Source organism: Manis pentadactyla, chromosome 4 (assembly GCF_030020395.1).
Source record: "Manis pentadactyla isolate mManPen7 chromosome 4, mManPen7.hap1, whole genome shotgun sequence".
Taxonomy (NCBI): domain Eukaryota; kingdom Metazoa; phylum Chordata; class Mammalia; order Pholidota; family Manidae; genus Manis; species Manis pentadactyla.
Window position 1 is genome coordinate 21,070,988 of NC_080022.1, and position 23,959 is coordinate 21,094,946.

At 39.4% G+C, this 23,959-nt stretch overlaps 1 protein-coding gene across 3 annotated transcripts in view; it reads left to right on the top strand.

The window, feature by feature from the left end:
* The first annotated feature begins 16,629 nt into the window (after positions 1 to 16,629).
* Positions 16,630 to 23,959, top strand: part of LOC118927129 (mediator of RNA polymerase II transcription subunit 18) — a 183,417-nt gene continuing 176,087 nt past the window's right edge. Inside the window, exons 1-2 of one of the 3 annotated variants that reach the window (XM_036914971.2) lie at positions 16,630 to 16,832; positions 17,387 to 17,525. In XM_036914971.2, coding sequence (XP_036770866.2) covers positions 16,773 to 16,832; positions 17,387 to 17,525 — 199 coding nt within the window. In that variant the 5' untranslated portion in view covers positions 16,630 to 16,772. The remainder of the gene's footprint in view (positions 16,833 to 17,386; positions 17,526 to 23,959) is intronic. The other 2 variants (XM_036914979.2, XM_036914980.2) reach the window with 2 other exon arrangements.

Genomic DNA, 23,959 nt, shown 5'->3' on the forward strand with positions numbered 1-23,959 from the left:
AGCAAAGTTTAATTCAACTCTACAGAGTGAAGCATTTAGCAACACTCATTGTGCTCCTACTGTGTGCCAGTCACTGCCCCTCTCCTATGTGGGAGGCCATTTATAACAGTGGTTAGGAGCAGTCTTTTTAGAAAAGGACATTTAAGTCCCAGGTTTGCCAGCACTAGATATTTGCCCTTCATAAAGCACATCATATCTCCAACACACATAGAATATGCTCAGTTAATTATGTTTGTGTGTGTTTCAGTCCTCACAAAAAGCTGTGAGGTAAGGGCAACTATCATCCCTGTTTTACAAAAGAATGAACCAAGGCTTAAAAGAGGTGAAGGACTTTGTGCAATGTCACAGGACTAATTAAGTGGCAGGGGATCGCTATCACAGACTTTTGGGAAATAGATGAATAAGATGCACTCTTTGTTTTCCACAAGCTTAGAGTGTCATAGGGGAGGTAAATACAGGTAAAAGTCTTAAGTCCAAGCAAAGAAACAATGAGAGAGGAACTGATAAAGAACATTCATGTCTGGCAGGGCAGGTGGGAGGTCAATTCTAGGTGGAGACAATCAGAAGTCCTCTTGGAGGAAATGGTAGCTGAACTGGTGGTCTTTGAAAATGGGTGGACAGCCCACTCTTCCCTCGGAATAAGGTCCTGAGAGGTATGACCTCTGGATTGGGTTGGGCCATACGTTGTATGCCTATGGGGGAACAGGCATAGTTGATCTGGCTGAGAAAGTTAATAAATTGAGGTAAGACCATTTGGTGGAAATAGGCAGGGGTAATATTCCAAATAGTTAAAAGCTAGAAGGGCATAGACACCAGCCAATTAGAATGGATACTGAGTTGTAAACAACCCCCATGGTGGGGACAAACTGAATACTGTGTTGATTATCCTGGAAAGGATGTTGGCATTTACCACCCAGCCTTCTTTAAACCTTTTGGGAACAGCACGCTCCTGTTTTGCTTTAGAGATCCACTTCTCCTCCTCTCATTCTGCGTAGCTCTGGTTGGCCTGACCCTACCTGCCTTCATATCTCTGGACTTTGGCACACAGTTGAGTCTGTCTGGCCAATTAGAACACAGCAGTGACTGGTACACAGATGGACATAAAACCCAAGCTGGGCCAAGGAGAATCTTCCCCATCACATCTGTTGGAATTCTTAGGAAAAAAGCAGCTCTATTTCACCAAGGAAGCTAAGAGAAAGGAAAGTCAAATTTAGAGAATAACTAGGGAGACAGAGACAGAGAGTTAAAAAGAGGGAGAGACCAATTCTTTATGGTTGTTTTTGTGACTCTAGATCCAGATAGGTCTGAAGTCTTTGCCAATCTTCTTCAGGTACGTGAGACTGTATTTTTTGTCACTTGCAGCTAGAAGAACTCTAATATGAGAGAGAAATTTTTCTTAAACAATTTTGAGAGTCTTTTGTTTAATGATTTATTGAAATGAAATTCACATAACAAAATTAACCACTTTAAATGCCACTTCAGTGGCATTTAGTACACACACAACGTTGCACAACTACCACTTCTAATTCCAAAATATCTCCATCTCTCCAGAGTAAAACCCATTGCCCACTAAGCTTTTTCTCCCATCTCCTCTTCCCCCACCCGATGGGAACCACAAATCTGTGGTTCTGTCTCTGTGGATTTATCTATTGGGAGTATTTCACATAAATAGAATCATGCAGTACATGGCATTTCGTGGTTAGCTTCTTTCACTGAGCATAATGTTTTTTGAGGTTCATCTGTGTCAGAGCATGTATCAATCCTTCATTCCTTGTATGACTGAATAATATTTTTTTGTATGTATATACCACAATTTGTTTACCCAGTCATCCACTGATGGACATTTGGGTTGTTTTCACCTTTTGCCTCTTGTGAATAATACTGCTATGACTGTGTGTGTACCTGTACTTGCTTGAGTGCCTGTTTTCAATTATTTTGAGTATATATCTAGGAGTGGTATTTCCTCATACGGTAATTCTGTGTTTAAATTTGAGGAACTGCCAAATTGTTTTCCATGGAAGCCAAACCATATTGCAGTCCCACCAGCAATCCATGGGGTTTCAGATTTCTCCACATCTTTGCCAGCACTTGTTATTTTCCTTTTTTTTTTTTTTTTGATTATAGATATTCTGTGGTATTTGAAGTGGTGCCTCATTGTGGTTGTTCTCTATTTCATTTGCAGCTAAAAGCATGGATATTGATACAGGCATTGAGAGTATTGGAATTATGGTTGTTCAAAATATTTTCTTCATTTTGGTTATCTATATTTTCTAATTTTTCTAGAATAATACTAATATTTGTTAAGTCCTTGCAATGTACCAAGTACCATACTTAGAATTTTATATGTATTATTTGTTTCTCATGACAAATCTATAAGATGAGTAAAAACTGAGGACAGAGAAGAAAAGTAACTACTCCAAGACACAGAGCTAATAAATGAAGATACGATTTGAACACAGGGCCCAGAATTATTTTGACTGAGCTTTACATTTTCAGATAATTATAGATTCACACTCAATTGTAAGAAATAATCTACAGAGATCCTATGTACCCTTTACCAAGTTTCTCCTAATGGTAACATCTTGCAAAAGTATGATACAATATCACAACATTGATACAGTCAAGATACAGAATATTCCCACAAGGATTCCTCATGTTGCCCTTTTAGAGCCATACCCAGTTCTCTCCTGCCTCTATCCCCTCATTACACTAGCAATTGGATCTCCATTTCTACAATTTTGTCATTTCAAGAACGTTATTTAAATGAATTGTACCAAGTGTGACCTTTTGAGACTGGCTTTTCTGAAAATTCATCCAGGTTGTTGGATCAATATTTAATTCCTTCTAATTGCTGAGTAGTCTTCCATGCTGAGTGGTATTCCATATGCTATACCCTGGTTTAACTAGTCACCTATTAAAGACATCTGGGTTGTCTTCTGTTTTTAGCTACTACCAATAAAGCTGCTCTAAACTTTAATGTACAGGTTTTTGTCTTAACATAAGTCTCCATTTCTCTGGAATAAATGTACAGGCTTGCAATCACTGGATTGTATGGAAGATGCATGTTGAGTTTTTAAGAAACTGCCCAACCATTTTCTGGAGTACAGAGGCCAGAATTTTAATTATAATATTCTGTTGCCTAGAGATGAACTTTAGTAATAACACGTTTTTTTTTTTTTAAAAAAACCACAACTTGAGTTATTTTTAATTTAAAAAACATTCATAGGGCCTTTACACACTGGAATGTCTCCCGCAAGGGCTGCCAAGCTGCTGGCCCTGGGAGAAACAGAAGCACTTGGTGTCTTCCCCAGAATGTGGTCTTTGGAGGCCCCCAGCTGCCCAGGTCAGTAGAATATGCTCAATGCTCACCAAGTTCTCAGGAAACCCTTGGGTCCTGGTGTGGGTGGAATTTGCCCTTTTCTGAATCAGGGCCCTTTGGGGGTGTAAGTAACAGGCTAAGTTTTAGGCTAAGAAGGGGAATCTATTATGAAGACCCAGGGAGCACTGCTGAGCAGTATGCAGGACTGGAACTAGGAAATGGAAAAGTTCTGCAGATCTAATCAGCCATCCTGGGCATGCAAGCTGACTAGAGGCAACAAATGGGCAAGATCTTGGGCTCAGAAGTCTAATGATTTGGATTGAAATTCTGGTTGTACCACTAACAAGCTGTGTGACTTTAGGAACATTATTAAACCTCTCAGGACCTCGGTTTACTTATCTTAAAATGGGGTAAGAAAAGTATCTACACTATGGGATTGGTATGGGGATTGAAGGAGTTAATATATGTAAAGCGCTTTGTGTCTAGCATTACAGCAAGTGCTAAGGTTAGTTGTTGTTATATTATTATTATTCTGGGATTAAATGAGAAGGCACATAAACTGCAGTACAGTCTGGCAAGTGTTCAGTAAATATTAGCTCTTAATATTTTTTAACAACTTTACTGAGATACAATTCACATGTGAGTATACAATAAAGATGGTTTTTAGTATATTCAGAGTTGTGTAATCATCACCACAGTAAATTTTAGGACATTTTCATCACCCCCAACAGAAACCCTGCCTCTCTTTGCCATCACCCCCCAGTCCTCACATTGCTGCTGACCTCCAGCCCTGAGCAACCACAGATACACATTCTGTGCCCCCAGATTTGCCTATTCTTTTTGTTTCACATAAGTGGAACCATACAATATGTAGTCCTTTGTTACCAGTTTCTTTTACTTAGTATGTTTCCAGGGTTCATCCACATTGTAGCATGCATCCATATTTTAGTCCTTTTTTATTGTTGAATAATATTCCATTATGTGGCTCTACACCACAAGGATTAATTTTTTGAATTAATAAGATAACCGTAGCCATGGATTAGTTTCCTATTGCTGTTGTAACAGATTGCCACAAATTTAGTGGCTTAAAACAATAGGAATGTATTCTTTTGTAGTTCTGGAGGCTTGAAGTCAGAAATAAATCTTATCAGGCTAAAATCAAGGTGCTGGCTGCTGGTTCCTTCTGGAGGCTCCAGGGGAGAATTCATTCCTTGCTTCCTCCAGCTTCTGGTGGCTGCTCGCATTCCTTGACTCGTAGTCACCTCACTCCAATTTCTGCTCTTGTCATTACATAGCCTACTTCTTTTTCACAGTCAAATGTTCCTCTGTCTCCCTCTTATAAGGATACTGTGATACATTTAGTGCACACCTGGATGGATAATCTCTCCACCTCAATAACCTTAATTTTATCACACTACAAAGTCTCTTTTGCCACATAACATTCACATGTTCCAGAGGTTAGGATCCAGGTATCTTTGGGGACCGATTTTCAGCCTAACACAACCCTTTATTAAAAATGTCTCTTTCTCATCTACTTTCAGGCCATGAGTCTCGTAATCAATAGCATAGCAATGATACTACTACTAGCCTGGGGCATGTATCTGAGCCAGTTGTAATGGTTGCTTTTTCATCACTTCCGGCTGAGGGGGAAAGTGCCACTACAATACAAACCTTTAGCACAGGAGGGACAATTTCCATTTGGAGGTGAGGAAGAGGCAGATTTTGGCCCAGGATCTTAATAACAATCTATGGAGAGTTTTCTATATTCCAGGAAATTTATCTCTAAAAGACAATTTTGCAAGGTGGGCATTTCATAGAATAAGGAAATTGAAGCATAACTAGCGTAAGCCACTTGCCTAAGGTCACGAGGACAATAAGCAACAGAGCCAAGATCTGAACTTGGGTCTGCACAATATGGACACAAAAAGCCCAGACGAGGGTGGCCCTTTTTGGCCACATCAAGCTGCCTCTTGAGACATAGGAACCCCACAACCTCTAACACATTCCCCTCTTCCTGACACTGGCCCTGGATGGCTGTTGAACCAGAATAACAACAAGGAGATGTTGTATACAACTTAAGCACCCCAGTTCAGTCATCTGTGACGCCTTAGGGACCAGAGTTCACAGTCTGTGCTTGGCATCCCCGTCAGAGCTTTGACAAGCAACATGTTTGTTAGACATAATGTCCTTTTAAGGCTCAGGCAAACAGCCCCAGCCCGCCTGCACAGACCAGCAGAACAGGCCCCCAGGCTGAGTCACTGCCCAGTTGTTTCACAACCTGTTTGTGCACCAAGGCGGCAGAGGCAGGGAAAGTCACCGCTGGTGGCTGGTGTCTTCTTGAGCTCCTGGACAGACAGGTGGCTCCCTATGACAGGTGCAAAGAGAGTATGGCTCACCCTGTGCCCACCCAGTTCTCACCCAGAGGTTTCTTCAATTTCTTCTAGGCTCTCTCTTTGACCTGAGGTATAATCTGGAACCAAGGGAAGTTTCAACAGGCCTCAGTTCCTCATCTGTAAAATGGGAACTGTATACATATTTAAATTTTTGGGCACTCTACATACACTATATAATTTAATATTTACAGCAAACCAGGAAGTAGATGCTATTATTTCATTTTTAAAAATTAAAGTGTCATTGCTATACAGTCTTTGAAGGTCTCACACAAACAACATTGTGGTTTCAACATTCACCTATATAATCAAGTCCCCGAGGCCACCCCATTGCAGTCACCGTCCATCAGTGTAGTAAGATGCTATAGAGTAATTAATTGTCTTCCCTGTGCTATACTGCCTTCCCCATGACCTACCTATATTGTGTGTGCTAACTATAATGCCCCTTAATCCCCTTCTTCCTCCCCACCTACCCTCCCCAACCCCTTCCCTTTGGTAACCGCTAGTCCCTTCGTAGAGTCTGTGAGTCTTCTGCTGTTTTGTTCATTCAGTTTTTTCCTTTGTTATTATACTCCACAAATGACTGAAATCATTTAGTACTTGTTTTTCTCCACTTGGCTTATTTCACTGAGCATAATATCCTCTAGCTCCATCCATGTTGCTGCAAATGGTAGGATTGCTTTTCTTTTTATGGCTGAATAATATTCCACTGGGTATATGTACCACCTCTTTATCCATTCATCTATTGATGGACACTTAGGTTGCTTCCATATCTTGGCTATTGTAAATAGTGCTGCGATAAACATAGGGGTGCATATGTCTTTTTGAATCAGGGATCTTGTTTTCTTTGGGAAAATTCCTAGGGGTGGAATTACTGGGTCAAATGGTATTTCTACTTTTAGTTTTTTGAGGAACCTCCATATTGCCTTCCACAATGGTTGAACTAATTTACATTCTCACCAACAGTGTAGGAGGGTTCCCCTTTCTCTGCATCCTCGCCAGCATTTGTTGTTTCTTGTCTTTTGGATGTTGGCCATCCTAACTGCTGTGAGGTGATATCTCATTGTGGTTTTAATTTGCATTTCCCTGGTGATTAGTGATGTGGAGCATCTTTTCATGTGTCTGTTGGCCATCTGAATTTCTTCTTTGGAGAAGTGTCTGTTCAGATCCTCCACCCATTTTTTTAATCGGGTTATTTGTTTTTTAGGTGTTGAGGCATGTGGGTTCTTTATATATTTTGGATGTTAACCCCTAAGCTATTATTTCATTTTATAAATGCAGATACTGGATATCAGAGACGTTATATCACATAGCTAGTTTTACATATCTTGGCAATTGTAAATTGTGCCGTGTTAAACATAGGGTGTATCATACATAAGTTTCTGTATGACTAAAGAACTTGGGTTTAGAAGGAAATAGCAAAAGAAACATCTGGCCACTGTTCAGAGTTTGCCATTCTCTGCTGAGTCATTTAGGCACACCCCTTCTGCTCTCTTTGGGCCTTAGTCTCCCCATCTGTTCTGTGGGGCGGGCAAGAGGGATCTGGTATAAGGAGGCTGAAGCTCACTTTTAAGTGTACGATCCTATGATTTCATTTCAGAAGGCCTTTCTCTAAGTCACCCTTTGGGCCTGGTCTCTATTCCCCGCACATCCCATTCTTGCCTATTCTAGAAGCGCAGACAAGAGTGAGGAATTCTTCTAACTTGGAGATTTCCTGAGAGTCTCAACTCTCGCTTACAATTTTTCCATGACTTCCACTGAGCCCACATTTATAAAACTGAGATGACCATAACACCACAACCCAGGCACAGTACAAACCACTGGGCTAGGTGTGTCATATACATTTCGTTTTATCTTCCTAATGACCACAGGTAAGGATGTCACTGCTTATCCAGCTTATAGGAGGGGGAGTTGGCATCTCAGTCTAGGTGGTGTGTGTCTGCCCCTTTGTTCTTTGCTGCTCCGCCCCTCTTACTCCTCATGGCGGAGAGTGGACTGAAATGAACAAAACTGGGAAATGAATGAATGAGACTTGGTGACTTGTAGATTGCTGTACACACATGAACTATTAAGAATTATCACGAGTTCTCTTTTCCCACTGTAGTGAGAGCCAGGACCTGAGTCTTCAACCATTTTGCATCTGCAAATAAGGCCGAGGTGGGACATTAACCAAAGGGGTTCCTGGTGCATAATTGCTGACTGAGATAGTTCTGTTCACTAAGGACAAACAAGTGGGATCAGTCAACAAAATCTTGGCCAAGCAGGAAAGATAATAATTTTAGGAATTAGCTCCCTGGTTGACTTGGTCTTTACTGAGGACCTTGTGCCTACTTCCTCCTTCATTTATTCTCAGCTTTTCTCTGCATTGTGATTTTTATCATCGCCACTTTCTCACTCTTCCTCAAAGGAAATGGGAAAAGAGAACCCCAAGAGCAAGCAGAAAAGCCAATCAAACACAATTCCTTATCAGATCACCTATTTTGACCTCCATTCTCACTTTTTTCCCACCTGTCGGGGTCTCATAGAGGTCACGCACCTGTCCTGACACCCTTGACAACCTCATCTCCAGCAGGGCTTCTCCTAGATTTCTGTAGTTCTTACTGGGTACCCCACTCTATTCACTTTTCTCTGCTTCCTGATGAGGTCAATTCTGTCCGTTACTCTGTTTTTTCATTTACTGATATTTATTGTGTACCAAATCCTATGCTTAGAGTTGCAGTGACTTACCAATTTCTCAAGATGGAGAAAGCAATTTTTTGCTAAATTATTAGAATTTTTTTCTAAGGTATCAGAATTTCTAACAGTAAGCATGCAATGCTCTTCTATCCAGAAAAAGCTATAAAGTTTTTTTCATTATTTTATTTGATTTTATTGAGGTACACTTACATTATAATTAAAATTCACCTATGTATATGTACAGCTTGATGTTTTGACACAATATGGACACACAATCACATAAATACAACTGAGTAACCACCACCACAAATGAGAGAGAGAATATTTCCATTTTCCCAAAAAGTTCCCTTGTGTCTCTTTGTAATCTATACTCCCCATTCTCACTCCAAGCAAGCAGAGATCTGCTTTCTTTCTCCATAGGTGAGTTTTGTCTTTTCTAGCACATTATATAAATGGAATCATGAATTATACATTCTTTTGTGTCTGGCTTCTCTCACTTAGAATATATTTAGATTCATCTGGTTATGTATGTCACTAGTTTGTTCTTTTTTATTGCTGAGTAGTATTCCAGTGTACAACTATGTCACAATTTGCTTATCCATTCATGCTTTGATTGACATTTGGTTTAAGGGTTTTTTTTCCTTTTTAGGTAACACACACTCATCAAAAATTTGGAAAACATATACATGAATCGGAGGAAATACACTGAAGGAAAAACATACATTGAAGGAAAATAATCTCTGATCTCATTAACCAGAGATAATTATTGCTAGCATTGAAATATTTTGATTTTTCTCCTCTGTGCACAGATGCCTTAGAGACTCTAAACAGTCAAAATCATCTTGCACATATGACTTTGTAACTGATTTTTTTTAGTTGACATTGTAAACATTTTTCACATTATTTCTTTTGTTACCATTCTTAATGGTATATAACATTTTATCTCTAAAATGTAGGTTCTGCCAGGGAAGGGATTTAGGCTGTCTTGCTTATTCTTATGTTCCAAGTGCCCAGAATAATGTTTGGCCTACAACAGGTACACAATAAGTGTTGACTGAATTGTATGCCATGGCTTGCCTTGCTATGTCCATATGGAGACATGACAATTCTCCTGAGAGTTTTTTCTTCATTAGTTCTCTTTTTAATGTTTATGTCCTGCCTCCTCAACCAAGCTACTTGAAGGCAGTGTCTGAAATTACCTATTACATGCTAAGCATGTTGCATATAGCATCAATATTGTTTACAGCAATCCTTTCAGGTAGATGATCTCTCTGTTTTACAGATTAAGAAACTGACTCAGAGAAATTAAGTGACTAGCTCAAGGCCACCTACCACTATGTAGCTGAGCCCAGATGTGACTCATATTTGTTTGTTTTTAACCCATGTTTAATAGGGTCCACATCCCAGAATAATATTGGGAATCGTTAAAATTTTTATTGATAATAAAATTTTATTGATAATAAAATGTGCCAAGTGTACCAGTCAATACTCATAACAACCTTAGTGGGGAGTACTAGTATTCTTCCCACTGGAGAGGTGAGGACCTGAGGTTCACAGAGGCAAGGAACTTGTCCAACCTTACATGGACAGACACTGATAGAATTTTAACCCAAGCAGCCTGACCCCAAAGCCCGTCTAAACCCTAAGCACTAGTGTGTTATTTAACCCATGACCTTCTGCTTCTCTACTGAGTCTCCTTGGCCTTCTTTATCTCCTCTGGGCTGCACACAGAATCTCCCCCAAGGAAACAATTGAGCTGATGGCATAGACGATGGTATATGACCCTCTGTCTCCAGGAAGGGGTTAATGATGTTGAAATCTTAGGGGAACAGAAACAAACCATTTTACTTCCAAAGATACCACGAGCAGGCTCACAGTTCTTGCTGCCAAGAGACCAAACGAACAGTAGCTGCTTCAGAAGGCCAGTGTGAGGGTAAATGAGAGATTTACAGAGAGCGCTTACCCCAGAACCTGGTATGGGACCCAGTAAACACACAAGAACAGGGAATTGTCAAAGGACCTCCATCTAGGAAATTCAAGACCCAGGGGGTTAATTATCTTCAGACAGAAAACAACACTGATTTCCCCAGACAGACCTGGGAGGGGAGAAACCCAAACAGACAGTTACAGTTCAGCTAAAACAGAGCTAATCTTTAATCTTTTATGGATACGTGTAATACATTAACTATTACAGCCTATCCCCTCGAGGCACCTCAACACCTGGTTAACCAGAGGCTGGGCTTGGGGTGGCTGGACTAAGTGGAAAGGAGCAAGTAAATAGGCCAATTACTCCTCGGCAACAGACTTTCACAGGTCCTGCCTTGAGATTAAGAGGATGAAATGGCTGATGCTGCCTGTCATACAAGGGGTGGGGTAGGGAAGTGACCTCTTGAGTCAGCAGCCAGTGAAGAATATTCGGCACAAAACAACTTGGGATGTTTTACCTGTCTCTCAGCAAACCAAACTCCTTAAGCACAAGAATTGTATCATTGATTATTTGTCATTGGGTGTCTGCTATTAATAATGATGCTGTCATTTTCACAGTAGAAGAAAAAAAATCCAAAGGTAAAGAATTACTAAGGCTCAGTGTCTCTATGAATTATGAAATCATAAGATTTAACTATCATATTTTTTCAGCTCTGAGATGTACTTTGTGTCCCTGTTTATCAGACCTGTCTCACAGTATATATGTATATGTATATGGAGGTGTTTCTCAGTGCCTGAAACTCTGTTGTTAAGTAAATGCTCTGACTTAGAGTAGTGTCTAGGAACTGAGACAGTATAATAGTTCAATCTCCCCCACTTCAGGCAAGAACTCTTTCTACCATAATCTCTGCTTCAATATGACCACTGGAAGAGTTTATTTCTCACCCAGGCAGTCTCTCTATTATTGGGCACCATCACTGTGATCAATTGTTCCTCATGTGAAGCTGGAATCTGTTTCCCTGTAATTTCCACCCAGCATTTCTAGTCTTGTCCTGTGGAACTGCACAAAAAAAAGTCAATTTTTCCTTCGGAGGCAGAGTGGCTTAGCACAGTAAGCAAAGTCTCTGGAGGCAGACAGATCTGGGTTTGAATCATGACTCTACCAGTTACTAGCGAGAAACTCAACTTCCATTCCTCATCTGTTAAGTGGGTTAAAGTACCCATTTTTGTGAGATTTAAGTGAGATAAATATGCATAAAGTATCTGGTCCCTGGTGCTCAAATAATAATGTAAATAAATAAATGTAAGATCCTCTCCTCTCTCTCCTTGTTGGCTTTGTCTAGCTTTATATACTTGAAGATAGATGTTATGTTCCACCCTTCTCAAGGCTTTTCCAAATTAAACATTCCTCAGTTTCTAAACAATCTCCTAGTAATAACTCTGATTCATTGCATACCTACAACATACATGTGCCAGGCACTGCCAAAAGCCTAAGAAGTTAGATAACTTGCCTAGGGCCATATAAGCAGTGGCCAGGACTCAAACCTACATCTGTGGGGGTCTAAAGCCACACCTTCAAATCTAGATCCTATAGCAGTGTCGTCCAATGGAAATATAATGTGAGCCACATATGTAATTTTAAATATACTAGTAGCTGCATTAAAAAAAGTAACAAGAAACAGGTGAAATTAAACTTAATAATATATTTATTAAACTCCAGGTATCCAAAATTTAATTTCAGCATGTAACCAATAAAAAATTTAGATATTTCCCATCTTTTCTTCTTCACAAGTCTTGAAAATCCTGTGTGTATCTTACACTTACAGCATATCCCAATTTGAACTAGCCACATTTCAAGTGGTTAATAACCCCATGTGGCTTGTGGCTGCCATTGGAAGCACACACCCAGAGGACAGGTGCAGCATTCCCAGCCTGGAATTTAAGGCCTGAGGTTCCCCGCCTGAATCCAGTGCTGACTAAATATGGGAGACCAAGAAAATATTTCAATAACCCCTTTGCTAACCTCTATTCTCTACCAATCATTCTCTCAACAAAAACAGTATTTTGTCAAGCGCCAGCACTGTGCCAAGTATCATCCAGGAGCTGGGGATTCTGCCCCAGCTTTCATGGAGCTTATGATTTTAATGGGGAGAGGGGAGAGAGACAAGTCAGTGAGTTGGTGGTGTGTCATGTAGTCAAATGTGCCGTGAAGAAACATACAGCAGGCCATGGTGTGGGCGGAGTGCAGGCTTACAGTGGATTGCAATTTGAAACAGATGGTCAGGGAAGACCTCTCTAATAGGGATTTGAGCAGAGACCAGAGGGAAGCAAGGGAGCTATCCTGCAGTTCAGTGGGAAAGGCAAGTTCCATAAAGACTGTACACCATTTGCAAAAGACTTAAGATAGAAGCGTCTTTGACGTGTTCAATTAAGAGCAATGAGAACAGTGTGGCTGGAACTGAGTAGATAGGGTAGGCCAGGCACAGGTGGGGATGGTTGGAATATGGTCAGAGAGGTGAAAGGTGATGGGGGCAGATCATGTAGACATAATGAGGATTTTGGCTTTTACTCTGAGTGAAGGAATGACGTGAACTGATGAGGATGCTGGAATAATTCGGTTCAAAGTAAAAGTTATACCATTTTCATAGGGCTATGCATACAGGAAGAAGCCAGTAAGCATCAGCTCAATCCTGGAGAAATATTAAGTTGGTAACACTAATGTTGAGAGCCTTGCATTGCTGTAACAGGGGGATAGAACTATTTTAATTCTCATTAGACCATTTTAGGAAGCTGATGAAGGAATTGTGTAGCAATCCATGTTGATGGTCTGCTGCTCTGATGAAGAACTGGTCCTACTCCTTTGAGCCCAGTCTAGTAATTAGCTGGAAAGTATTAATATATGAAATTTTATTCTCCTTTGCTGCCATTAATTGTAATAATTGGTGAAATTCTCTGTGGACAAAGAGCCCATGAATTCAGAAGGAAGCATATAGAGAGACAGGCTTGGTGTCATAACAAATTGAATTTTGATCTAAGTTCTGCCATTTGCTGGCCATTTGGCTTTGGGCAAGTCATTTTATCTCACTGAACGTCTTTTTCCTCCTCTATACAATGGAGATTTTAATATCTGCCTTTTAGCAGTAATTGGCATATTTACTTGTTGTTGGTGTGTAGTAACTGTTCAATAATTGGTAGCTATTATAATGTGTTCAATGAAATTTTTGAACACCTACTAAATGTAAAGAATTGCTATGAACTGAATGTTTATGTTGCCCCTCCAACCCGCCATCCCCAAATTCATATGTTGAAACCCTATTCCCCAGTGTGATAGTATTAAGAGGTAGAGTCTTTGGGAGGTGATCAGCATTGGATAAGGTCACAAGGGAAGTGCCTTCATGAATGGGATTTAGTGCTCTTTATAAGAATCCTGAGAAAATTTGCTTTGCTCTCCTCTACACCATGTGAGGACACAAAGAGAAGCCAGCAATCTGCAACTTGGAAGAGGACACTCCCAGAACCTGACCATGCTGGCACCCTCATCTCAGATTTCCAGCCTCCAGAACTGTAAAAAATAAATTTAAGTGTTTATAAGCCACCCAGTTTGATATGTATGGTTTGCAGCAGCCCAAGCTAATTAAGATACACATACATAAAGAAAATACATGATTCCTCCCTTCAAAGTGTGTACAGTATCAAGGGAGATGAGATATGCACAAAATATATTCAATAACACAGAATGTGCTTGCTCAAGTGAGAGATATAAAATGCAAAAATCACAATAGCTACCACTTATTGATTGCTGGTTAATAAGCCAGGCACTATGCTAAGTGTTTCATAAACATCTCATGTTAATTTTGCAAACTCTGTCTTAGAAAGTACTATTTTTATCTCTAGTTCACAAAAAAGGAAGCTGAGGCTCAGAGAAGGGAAGTGAATTGCCCAAGGCTGCACAGCTGGGTAGTGGAAGAGGACAGAAGTAAGCCCCATATTAAGTTCTAGGCTTCACATCTGTGTCAGAAACCCATCCCTATAATTCTGAGGCCTGTGCAAGGTTTACCATGTTGGTCACCCATTTCCTGCCCCAATTTTTTTTTAAATTTATGCCTATTCCAAAATGCCAGCTAGAATTTGGGTAATTACTATAGTGCGTCAAAGGACTCATAATTCTCTAGACTTCCCATTCTGAGGTTAGTGTCTGTATAGAAAGAGAGGCCTAGCAATTTTACAACCTCCTCCAATCAATACAGCACTTGGAACTTGTCACTGTGCTACATATTGTGAATCACAAAACTGATCAGGAGGCACATGCAAAGCCCTGGGGCATATGTAGCTCTACTAACTGTCAGAGTCCTAGGCAAAGTCCAGTTCTTAGCCATCTTCTCTTCCTATTCTACACACTCTTGCACAGTGACCTCATTTGTTCTTATGCCTTCATTACCACTTTTTTTTATGAGGCTCAAAGGCTGCTGACCTTTTTTTTCTTATTAAAGTATCATTGATATACAATCTTATGAGGGTTTCACATGAACAACACTGTGGTTTCAACATTCACCCATATCAAGTCCTCACCCCCCCATTGCAGTCACTGTCCATCAGCATAGTAAGATGCCACAGAGTCATTACTTGTCTTCTCTGTCTTCAGCTACCATTTATGAAGCTCAGATTTTGAAATCTCTACCTCCAGCCCAGCTCTCTCCTCAACCTGGCTGGGAATTGCTACTTGGGTGTTGCATAAACACCTCATGCTCAACGTATCTGTGTATGAACTCATCTAGACATTTGTGACTCCCTCTGTCTTTACTTCTGTTTAGTCATCAAATTATTCTCTTTCATATTTTTAAAATCTGTCTTTTTCTCCCAGTTACTTCTCAGCTGGAGTTGTGCCAAATCTCCTAACAAAGCTTCTTTCTCTAAGTCCTCTTTTCCCAAGCTTTTCTCCACATTGCAACAGTTACATTTTTTAAAGCTCACATCTGTTCTTTAGTCTGACATGCAAATTCTTCCAGGATCTGTGCCTTACCTTTCTCCAGACTAATTTTTATCCCCTAACCTCAGATTCTATATCTTAATTCTATTTAACTCAATGTCCTTTTGTACGTTGTTCCCATTACCTGAAATTCTCTGTACGCCCTCCCTTATCAATGTTACTGATAACAATGATTGATCCTTCAAGTTATTTGGGGCACTAATTACCTTTTCCAGGAATCCTCTGATGCCCCCAAGATGGATCAAGTGTACTGCCTGCTTCCAAAGCAGTTGAGCTTTATGTCTCATTATCCCATTGAATCAAATCACATGGTACTATCTTCTTAGTTTAAATGATTCCCACAACTTGGCTATACACTCTTTTGAGGGCAGAGATGGAAGCAAGCCAACAGCCAATAGAATGTCTAGAACACAAGAGACTTTCAAGAAATGTTTAAAAAAAAAAAGACGAATAAATGAATGAATGATAGTGTGGATTACAGTCGGGGGAACTAGAGCTAAATGTGGCAGTATAATGTCCTAATTAAGAGGGTGGGCTCTGAAGTCAGTGGCTTAGATTTGTAGCACAGCCTCTCCATTCCCTTGCATATTTATTAAACATCTCCTGTGTCACCTGTGTCCCCATCGGCAAAATTGCAGTAATACTGTTCTTGGCTCATAGGGCTGCTGTGAGGATCAAATTTAAAATTTTGATACTGTTTATTAGTATTTTTTTGCTTTAAATGCGTAAAATAGTGCATTAAAATATTATTTATCTTAGTTACTTAGTATTTGGTGTTCCCTTAAGTTTTTCTTCAGGAGAGGGCCTCCTTTGCATCTCTAGTCCTAACTTTGTCCACATCTTACACACATGACACATAAGCAGAGTTCAATACACATGCGTTGAGTTTACTTATCTCCTCTATTTTTAAATCGAAGCAAAATATACATAGTGAAGTTAACAAATATTAAGTATAATTGTTAAACTCCCTGACTGCTCAAAACATTATGCTAAACAGTAAAGGTACCTTTATTTTCACCTTGAGGTAACCCAACAAAAAGAAGTCTGTTTCATAACGGTCGCTCCTTTTTTTCTCCAACTCCCTTCCCAGGCTCCCTTTCTCCCCTGTCAGTTCCAAGAGTTTTCCTAGACAAAAACATCGCCAGGTCGTCGAACTTGAAAAAAGTAAATATTTTCCTACGGGCTGGACTATGACGTCAAGACGCCGGTACCTCCCGGAGGAACGCTCCGAGGAAGCCGCCATCTTCCGTAAAGCCGCATGCACCCCTGCGCATGCGTTTCTGCTTGCCGGGCTCCAAACACGGCAATTTTATGTCCTCTCGGCACCCTTATATTGCGTAGGGCGGTGTCGAGTTTTGCGCGTAGTCGGCTTCTTGCCGGAAGTGGGAAGAGGAGAAGGCCGCGTTGCATTATTTAGGGAACTTTAACTTTATTACTAGGATGGATTATAACTGAAAAGCTTCAAAGTACTCGGATGAATATAATTCTCCGCTTTGCGAGAAGAGGCTCGAGCGTGCAGTGGTGTGTTTCTGCAGTAAGTGGCACGTGTCACCGATGCTGGCTTAGGAGGATCTAAGCCATCATATTAAAATGACTTCATGCTTCCCCCTGGCTCGCTTTAAAAAGCGTCTTCAGAGAGGCAGAACGCTTCAGTTTTAGTCTGGTCCAGGCTCTGCCACCGACTTGGGTCCCTCGCCGAGTCTCAATAATCTTATCTATAAATTGAAGGGTAGACAAGGTCCCCTTAAAGTCACCCTTCAGTTCTGGATGTTAATGCATGTCCTTTATGTTATTTGAGCCACAAAGTCCTGGAGGTTAAATATCGTTGGTATATAAACAGAGTGACTTCCTTAAGATGACACAGAAAACGTTTAGAGGATTCATACCTTGAGATTAGATTATGCTGTGACTCCATGAGCAGATCTCTTGTGTATTTCTGTATCATCAGTTCCAGAAACTGGCCTATAGTGGTTACTCAAAAGGTTTTGAATGGATGAGTGAATCTTTTGATGTCCAGGTCAATGGCACAGCAGATCTGTTCTATCTCCCCGTCTCGGATTTACATTAACAAGTGTTACTCTTCTCCAGGTGCATTCTGTGCTTTGCTTGATAGGAGACTCAGAATCCAGTTCTATTTTTGGCTTATCAGTCACCATGGAGGCACCTCCAGTCACCATGATGCCTGTCACTGGAGGCACCATTAACATGATGGAATACCTGCTGCAGGGTAAGTGAACCGGAGAGCTTGAATGACCTGTTTTCCTCTTTCTGTTCAGCATCCGTGCAGATGAGATACTGTTATACAACGGCATCCTGCAAAGTTGCTGGCACTCAGTAGGCAAAAAATCAGCTTAATTTCATTTTTACTTTCGGTCACAAGCACATAACATTAAATTTACCTTCTTAAACATTTTTAAGTGTACAGTTCAGTAGTGTTAACTGTGTTCACATTGTTATATAGCCAGCTGATCTCTAGAACTTATTTGTCAAAACCTGAATTCCGTATCCATTAAACAGTAATTCCTCTTCCTTCCCCCAGCCCGTGGCAGCCATTTTTCTGTTTCTGATTTTGACTACTTAAGATAGCTTGTATGAATAGAATCATAAACTATTTCTTTTTATGACTGGCTTATTTCATTTAGTATAATGTCCTTGACGTTTATCCATATCATAGCATGTGACAGGATTCCCCTTTATTTATTTATATATATATTTTTCTTAAGGTGTCATTGATATACAATCTTATGAAGGTTTTACATGAGCAATCTTGTGGTTACTACATTCACCCATATTATCAAGTCCACACACACCCCACCACAGTCACTGTCCGTCAGTGTAGCAAGGTGCCACAGAGTCACTACTTGTCTTCTCTGTGCTACATTGTCTTCCCTGTGACCCCCTCCATGCACACACCGTATGTGCTAGTCATAATGCCCCTCAATCCCCTTCTCCCTCCCCTTTGCTAACCACTAGTCCCTTCTTGGAGTCTGTGAGTCTTCTGCTGTTCTGTTCATTCAGTTTTGTTTTGTTTTTATACTCCACAAATGGGTGACATCATTTGGTACTTGTCTTTCTCCACCTGGCTTATTTCACTGAGCATAATACCCTCTAGCTCCATCCATGTTGCTGCAAATGGTAGGATTTGTTTTCTTCTTATGGCTGAATAATATTCCATTGTGTATATGTACCACATCTTCTTTGTCCATTCATCTACTGATGTACACTTAGGTTGCTTCCATATCTTGGCTATTGTAAATAGTGCTGCAATAAACATAAGGGTGTATATGTCTTTTTGAATCAGGGATCTTGTTTTCCTTGGGTAAATTCCTAGGAGTGGAATTCCTTCGTCAAATGGTATTTCTATTTTTAGTTTTTTGAGGAACCTCCATATTGCTTTCCACAATGGTTGAACTAATTTACATTCCCACCAACAGTGTAGGAGGGTTCCCCTTTCTCCGCATCTTCGCCAGCATTTGTTGTTTCTTGTCTTTTGGATGTTGGCCATCCTAACTGGTGTGAGGTGATATCTCACTGTGGTTTTAATTTTCATTTCCCTGGTAATTAGTGATGTGAAGCATCTTTTCATGTGCCTGTTGGCCATCCAAATTTCTTCTTTGGAGAAGTGTCTGTTCAGATCCTCCACCCATTTTTCAGTCGGGTTATTTGCTCTTTGGGTGTTGAGGCGTGTGAGTTCTTTGTATATTTTGGATGTTAACCCCTTGTCGGATATGTCATTTACAGATATATTCTCCCATACTGTAGGATGCCTTTTTGTTCTACTGATACAGAAGCTTTTTAGTTTGATGTATTCCTATTTGTTCATTTTTGCTTTTGTTTCCCTTGCCCGAGGAGATGTATTCAGAAAAAAGGTGCTCATGTTTATAGTCAAGAGGTTTTTGCCTATGTTTTCTTCTGTGAGTTTTATAGTTTCATGACTTACATTCAGGTCTTTGATCCATTTTGAGTTTACTTTTGTATATGGAGTTAGACAGTAAACCAGTTTCATTCTCTTACATGTAGCTATCCAGTTTTGCCAACACCAGTTGTTGAAGAGACTGTTGTTTCCCCATGGTATATCCATGGCTCCTTTATCATTTATTAATTGACCATATGTGCGTGGGTTTATATCTGGGCCCTCTAGTCTTTTCCATTGATTTATGTGTCTATTCTTCTGCCAGTACCAAATTGTCTAGATTACTTGGGCTTTGTAGCAGAGCTTGAAGTGAGGCAGAGTGATCCCCCCTGCCTTCTTCTTATTTCTCAGGATTGCTTTGGCTATTCGGTGTCTCTTGTGGTTGCAAATGAATTTTAGAACTATTTGTTCTAGTTTGTTGAAGAATGCTGTTGATATTTTGATAGAGATTGCACTGAATCTGTAGATTGCTTTAGGCAGGATTTAGGCCATTTTGACAATACTAATTCTTCCTATCCATGAGCATGGTATGTTTTTCCATTTATTGGTGTCTTCTTTAATTTCTTTTGTGAGTGTCTTGTAGTTTTCAGGTTATAGGTCTTTCATCTCCTTGGTTAGGTTTATTCCTAGGTATTTTATTCTTTCTGATGCAGTTGTGAATGGCATTGTTTTCCTGATTTCTCTTTCTGTTAGTTCATTGTTAGTATATAGGAATGCAACAGATTTCTGTGTGTTAATTTTGTATCCTGCAACTTTGCTGAATTCATTTATTAGTTCTAGTAGTTTTGGGGTGGATTCTTTAGGGTTTTTTATGTACAATATCATGTCATCTGCAAGCAGTGACAGTTTAACTTCTTCCTTACAAATCTGGATGCCTTTTATATCTTTGTGTTGTCTGATTGCCTTGGTTAGGACCTCCAGAACAGTGTTGAATAATAACGGGTAGAGTGGGCATCCTTGTCTTGTTTCTGATCTTAAAGGACACGCTTTCTGTTTTTCACTGTTAAGTATGATGTTGGCTGTGGGTCTGTCATATATGGCCTTTATTATGTTGAGGTACTTGCCCTCTATACCCATTTTGTTGAGAGTTTTTATCATGAATGGATGTTGAATTTTGTTGAATGCTTTTTCAACATCTATGGAGATTATCATGTGATTTTTGTCCTTCTTTCTGTTGAAGTGGTGTATGATGTCAATGGATTTTTGAATATTGTACCATCCTTGCATCCCTGGAATAATTCTACTGATCATGATGGATGGTCTTTCTGATGCATTTTGAATTCAGTTTGCTAATATTTTGTTGAGTATTTTTGCATTTGTGTTCATCAAGATATTGATCTGTAATTTTCTTTTTTTGTGGTGTCTTTCCCTGGTTTTGTATGAGTGATGCTGGCCTCACAGAATGAGTTTAGAAGTATACCCTCCTCTTCTACTTTTTGGAAGGAGGATGGGTATTAGGTCTTCACTAAATGTTTGATAAAATTCATTGGTGAAGCAATCTGGTCCAGGGGTTTTGTTCACAGGTAGTTTTTTGATTACCAGTTCAACAATTTTATTGCTGGTAATTGGTCTGTTCAGATTTTCTGTTTCTTCCTGGGTCAGTCTTGGAAGGTTGTATTTTTCTACAAAGTTGTCCATTTCTTCTAGGTTATCAAATCTGTTAGCATATGATTTTTCTTAGTATTCTCTAATAATCCTTTGTATTTCTGTGGTGTCTATAGTGATTTTTCCTTTCCCATTTCTGATTCTGTTAATGTGTGTAGACTTTCTTTTTTTCTTGCTAAGTCTCACTAAGGATTTATCTATTTTGTTTATCTTCTCAAAGAACAAGCTCCTGGTTTCATTGATTCTATTTTATTCTTCTCGATTTTATTAGGATCCCCTTTTTAAAGACTGAATAATGTTCCCTTGTATGTATATACCACATTTTCTCTATTCATTCATCTGTCATGGACATTTGGGTTGCTTCCACCTCTTTATTATCATGAATAATGCCATAGTGAACAAGGGTGTGCAGATCCTTCTTCAGGATCCACTTTGAATTCTTTTGGCTATATACTCAGAAGTGGGATCATTGAATCATATGGTAAGTCTATGATACTGTTATTGACTCTTATAAATCAGGAAACAGATAAAGTGCCCAGATGAGAAAACTGGAGACCCAGAGAGGGTAATGCTTTTCAGGTCATACCGTGTTTAGTGGAAGATTTAGACTTTAATTCAAAACATTCACGTAGTAACTTAATGTAAACAAAATAGGGTTCTTCAATTTTCAGTCCTCAGGATGCCCCTCCTTCAGTTCTTTCCCATCTTGTTAAGTGCCACTGTCATTCACCAGTTGCTTGAGACAAGCATTAAGGAGTCAGTCTCCATTTTTCACTTTAGCCCACATCTAGTCCATTTCTAAGCCCTATTCATTTTACTTCCAAAATATATTTTAAATATGTTTTTTTATCCACCCACAGCACCACACCCTGGTTTATCATCTTACTCTATTTCTTTCCATTTTTTATTCTCTCTCTTCTCACATAATAGCTAGTCATCTTTTTTAAAATGTGTTTTGTTATTTAAAAATTTAAACAAAGAAAATAAAGAGTAACAGTGAATACTCCATTTCCATTGTCTATATTTCTGTATCTATCATTTTGGCATATTTGCTTCATCTTTTTTCTTTTGCTGTTTTTAGAGAAAATTTCAGACCTCATAATTTACCCCTGAACACTTCGGTATACATACCTAAAAATCAAGGATATTCACTATCAAAAAGAATAATATATTTTGAATATATCTGCTATCTAGTCCATATTCAAAAGTTTTCCCCCAGTTGTCCCAAAAGTGTGTTTTGTAACTACAATATAATCAAGCTTCATGCATTGCATTTGGTAATTGTGTCTTGTAAGTCTCATTTAGTTTGGACCAGTCTTCCCTCACCTCCAGTTTTCTCCCCCATGACCATGTCTTATTGAAGAATCCATACCAGGTTCCCTGGAATCAACGTTTTAAAATGTAAATTCAGCTACTATTCAAAAGATGAGAAATAACAAGTGTTGGTGAGGATGTAGAGAAAAGGGAACCCTCCTATACTGTTGGTGGGAACGTAAATTGTTCCAGCCACTGTGGAAAACAATATGGAGGTTCCTCAAAAAACTAAAAATAGAAATACCGTACAACCCAGCAAGTCTGCTTCTAGGAATTTACCCAAAGAAAATAAAATCACTAATTTGAAAAAGATATATGCACATCTCTATAGGTTCATTGCACCATTATTTGCAATAGCCATCATAATGGAGGCAACCCAAGTGCCCATCCATAGATTAATGGATAAAAAAGATGTGGTACGTATATGCAACAGAATATTACTCAGCCATAAAAAGAAGGAAATCTTGCCATTTGCAGCAACATGGATGGACCTAGAGGATATTATACTAAGTGAAATAAGCCAGGCAGAGAAAGACAAATACCATCCAATTTCACTTACTTGCAGAACCTAAAAATATGCAAAAAATAAATAATAATAAATAAATAGATCCATAAATATTGACAACAGACTGTTGGATGCTGTAGGGAGGTGGGAAGGGGGATAAGTGAAATAGGTGGAGGGGATAAAGAGGTACAAACTGTAAATTTAAAATAAATTAGTCATAAGAATAGAACTACAACATATAGAAGATAAGCAATAATATTATAATATCTTGGTATGGTAACAGAGTATGTACACTTACTGTGGCAAGCATCTAGTAATGTATCTAATTACTGAATTACTATGTTGAACATCTGAAACCAATATAACATTGTACATCAATTTCATTCTAATCAAAAACTGAAAACAAAAAATAGAATGTAAATCTAGTAATGTCTTTCCCTGTTGTGTGGAGAATAACATGTGGAGCTAATAGCTGCCCTGACCTTAAAATAAAATACAATCTTTTCCATGGCATATATATGAGGCCTGCATGTTTTGCCCCATGCCAGGTCCTCATTTCATTATCATCTTTTATCTCATTTACTACCTTCAGCCACACTCTTCTTTCATTTCCTTGAAATTGCCAGGCCCTTTTCTGCCTCTGTGCCTTTGCACTTGGTGATCCCTGTGCCCCAGTACTTTTTTCCAGCTCTTCAAATAACTCTCATTTTCATCCTTTGGGTCTCAGCTCAGTTAGTTGTCATTCCCTTGGAGAGACAGCTGACTAGTCCAACTCCTCTTCTCCACCCCCACCAATTTATCTCTATTCTATCTCCCTTTTATATCCTTGTATTTCTGTTTGTTTACTTATTTACTTTTTGTTTCCTCAACTAAATTGTAGACTCTGTGAGGGCAGGAGTCCCTCCCTGACTTCCTGACCTAGCACTTGGCCCAGCATTCAATAGGTGTATGTTGAATGAAGCAGCACTTACAAAGCTCCTCAAATGTCAAAAGCTCTTGACATTGTCCTGAATGTATGATACAATGTATTGAATGTAGGACCTGTTCCCTATTTCCATGGTCTCCTGTGGTTACTGGGACCTGATCTGTTGCTTTCCTCCAGCACTATCCAAAAATTTAGTCATTTGAGTCCCACTATCAATATATACCATAGTTACAATAATATGCTCTTATTTAATTCAACAGATTTATTCAATAACTCTTTGAATATGGTTCCAGCATCGGAGGAAGAAAAATGACTAAAAAATCAATACATAATTGGTATATTGAATGGTGACTACAAAATCAAAATGATAATGCTAAAGACTAAAGCAGGAAGGTGGGA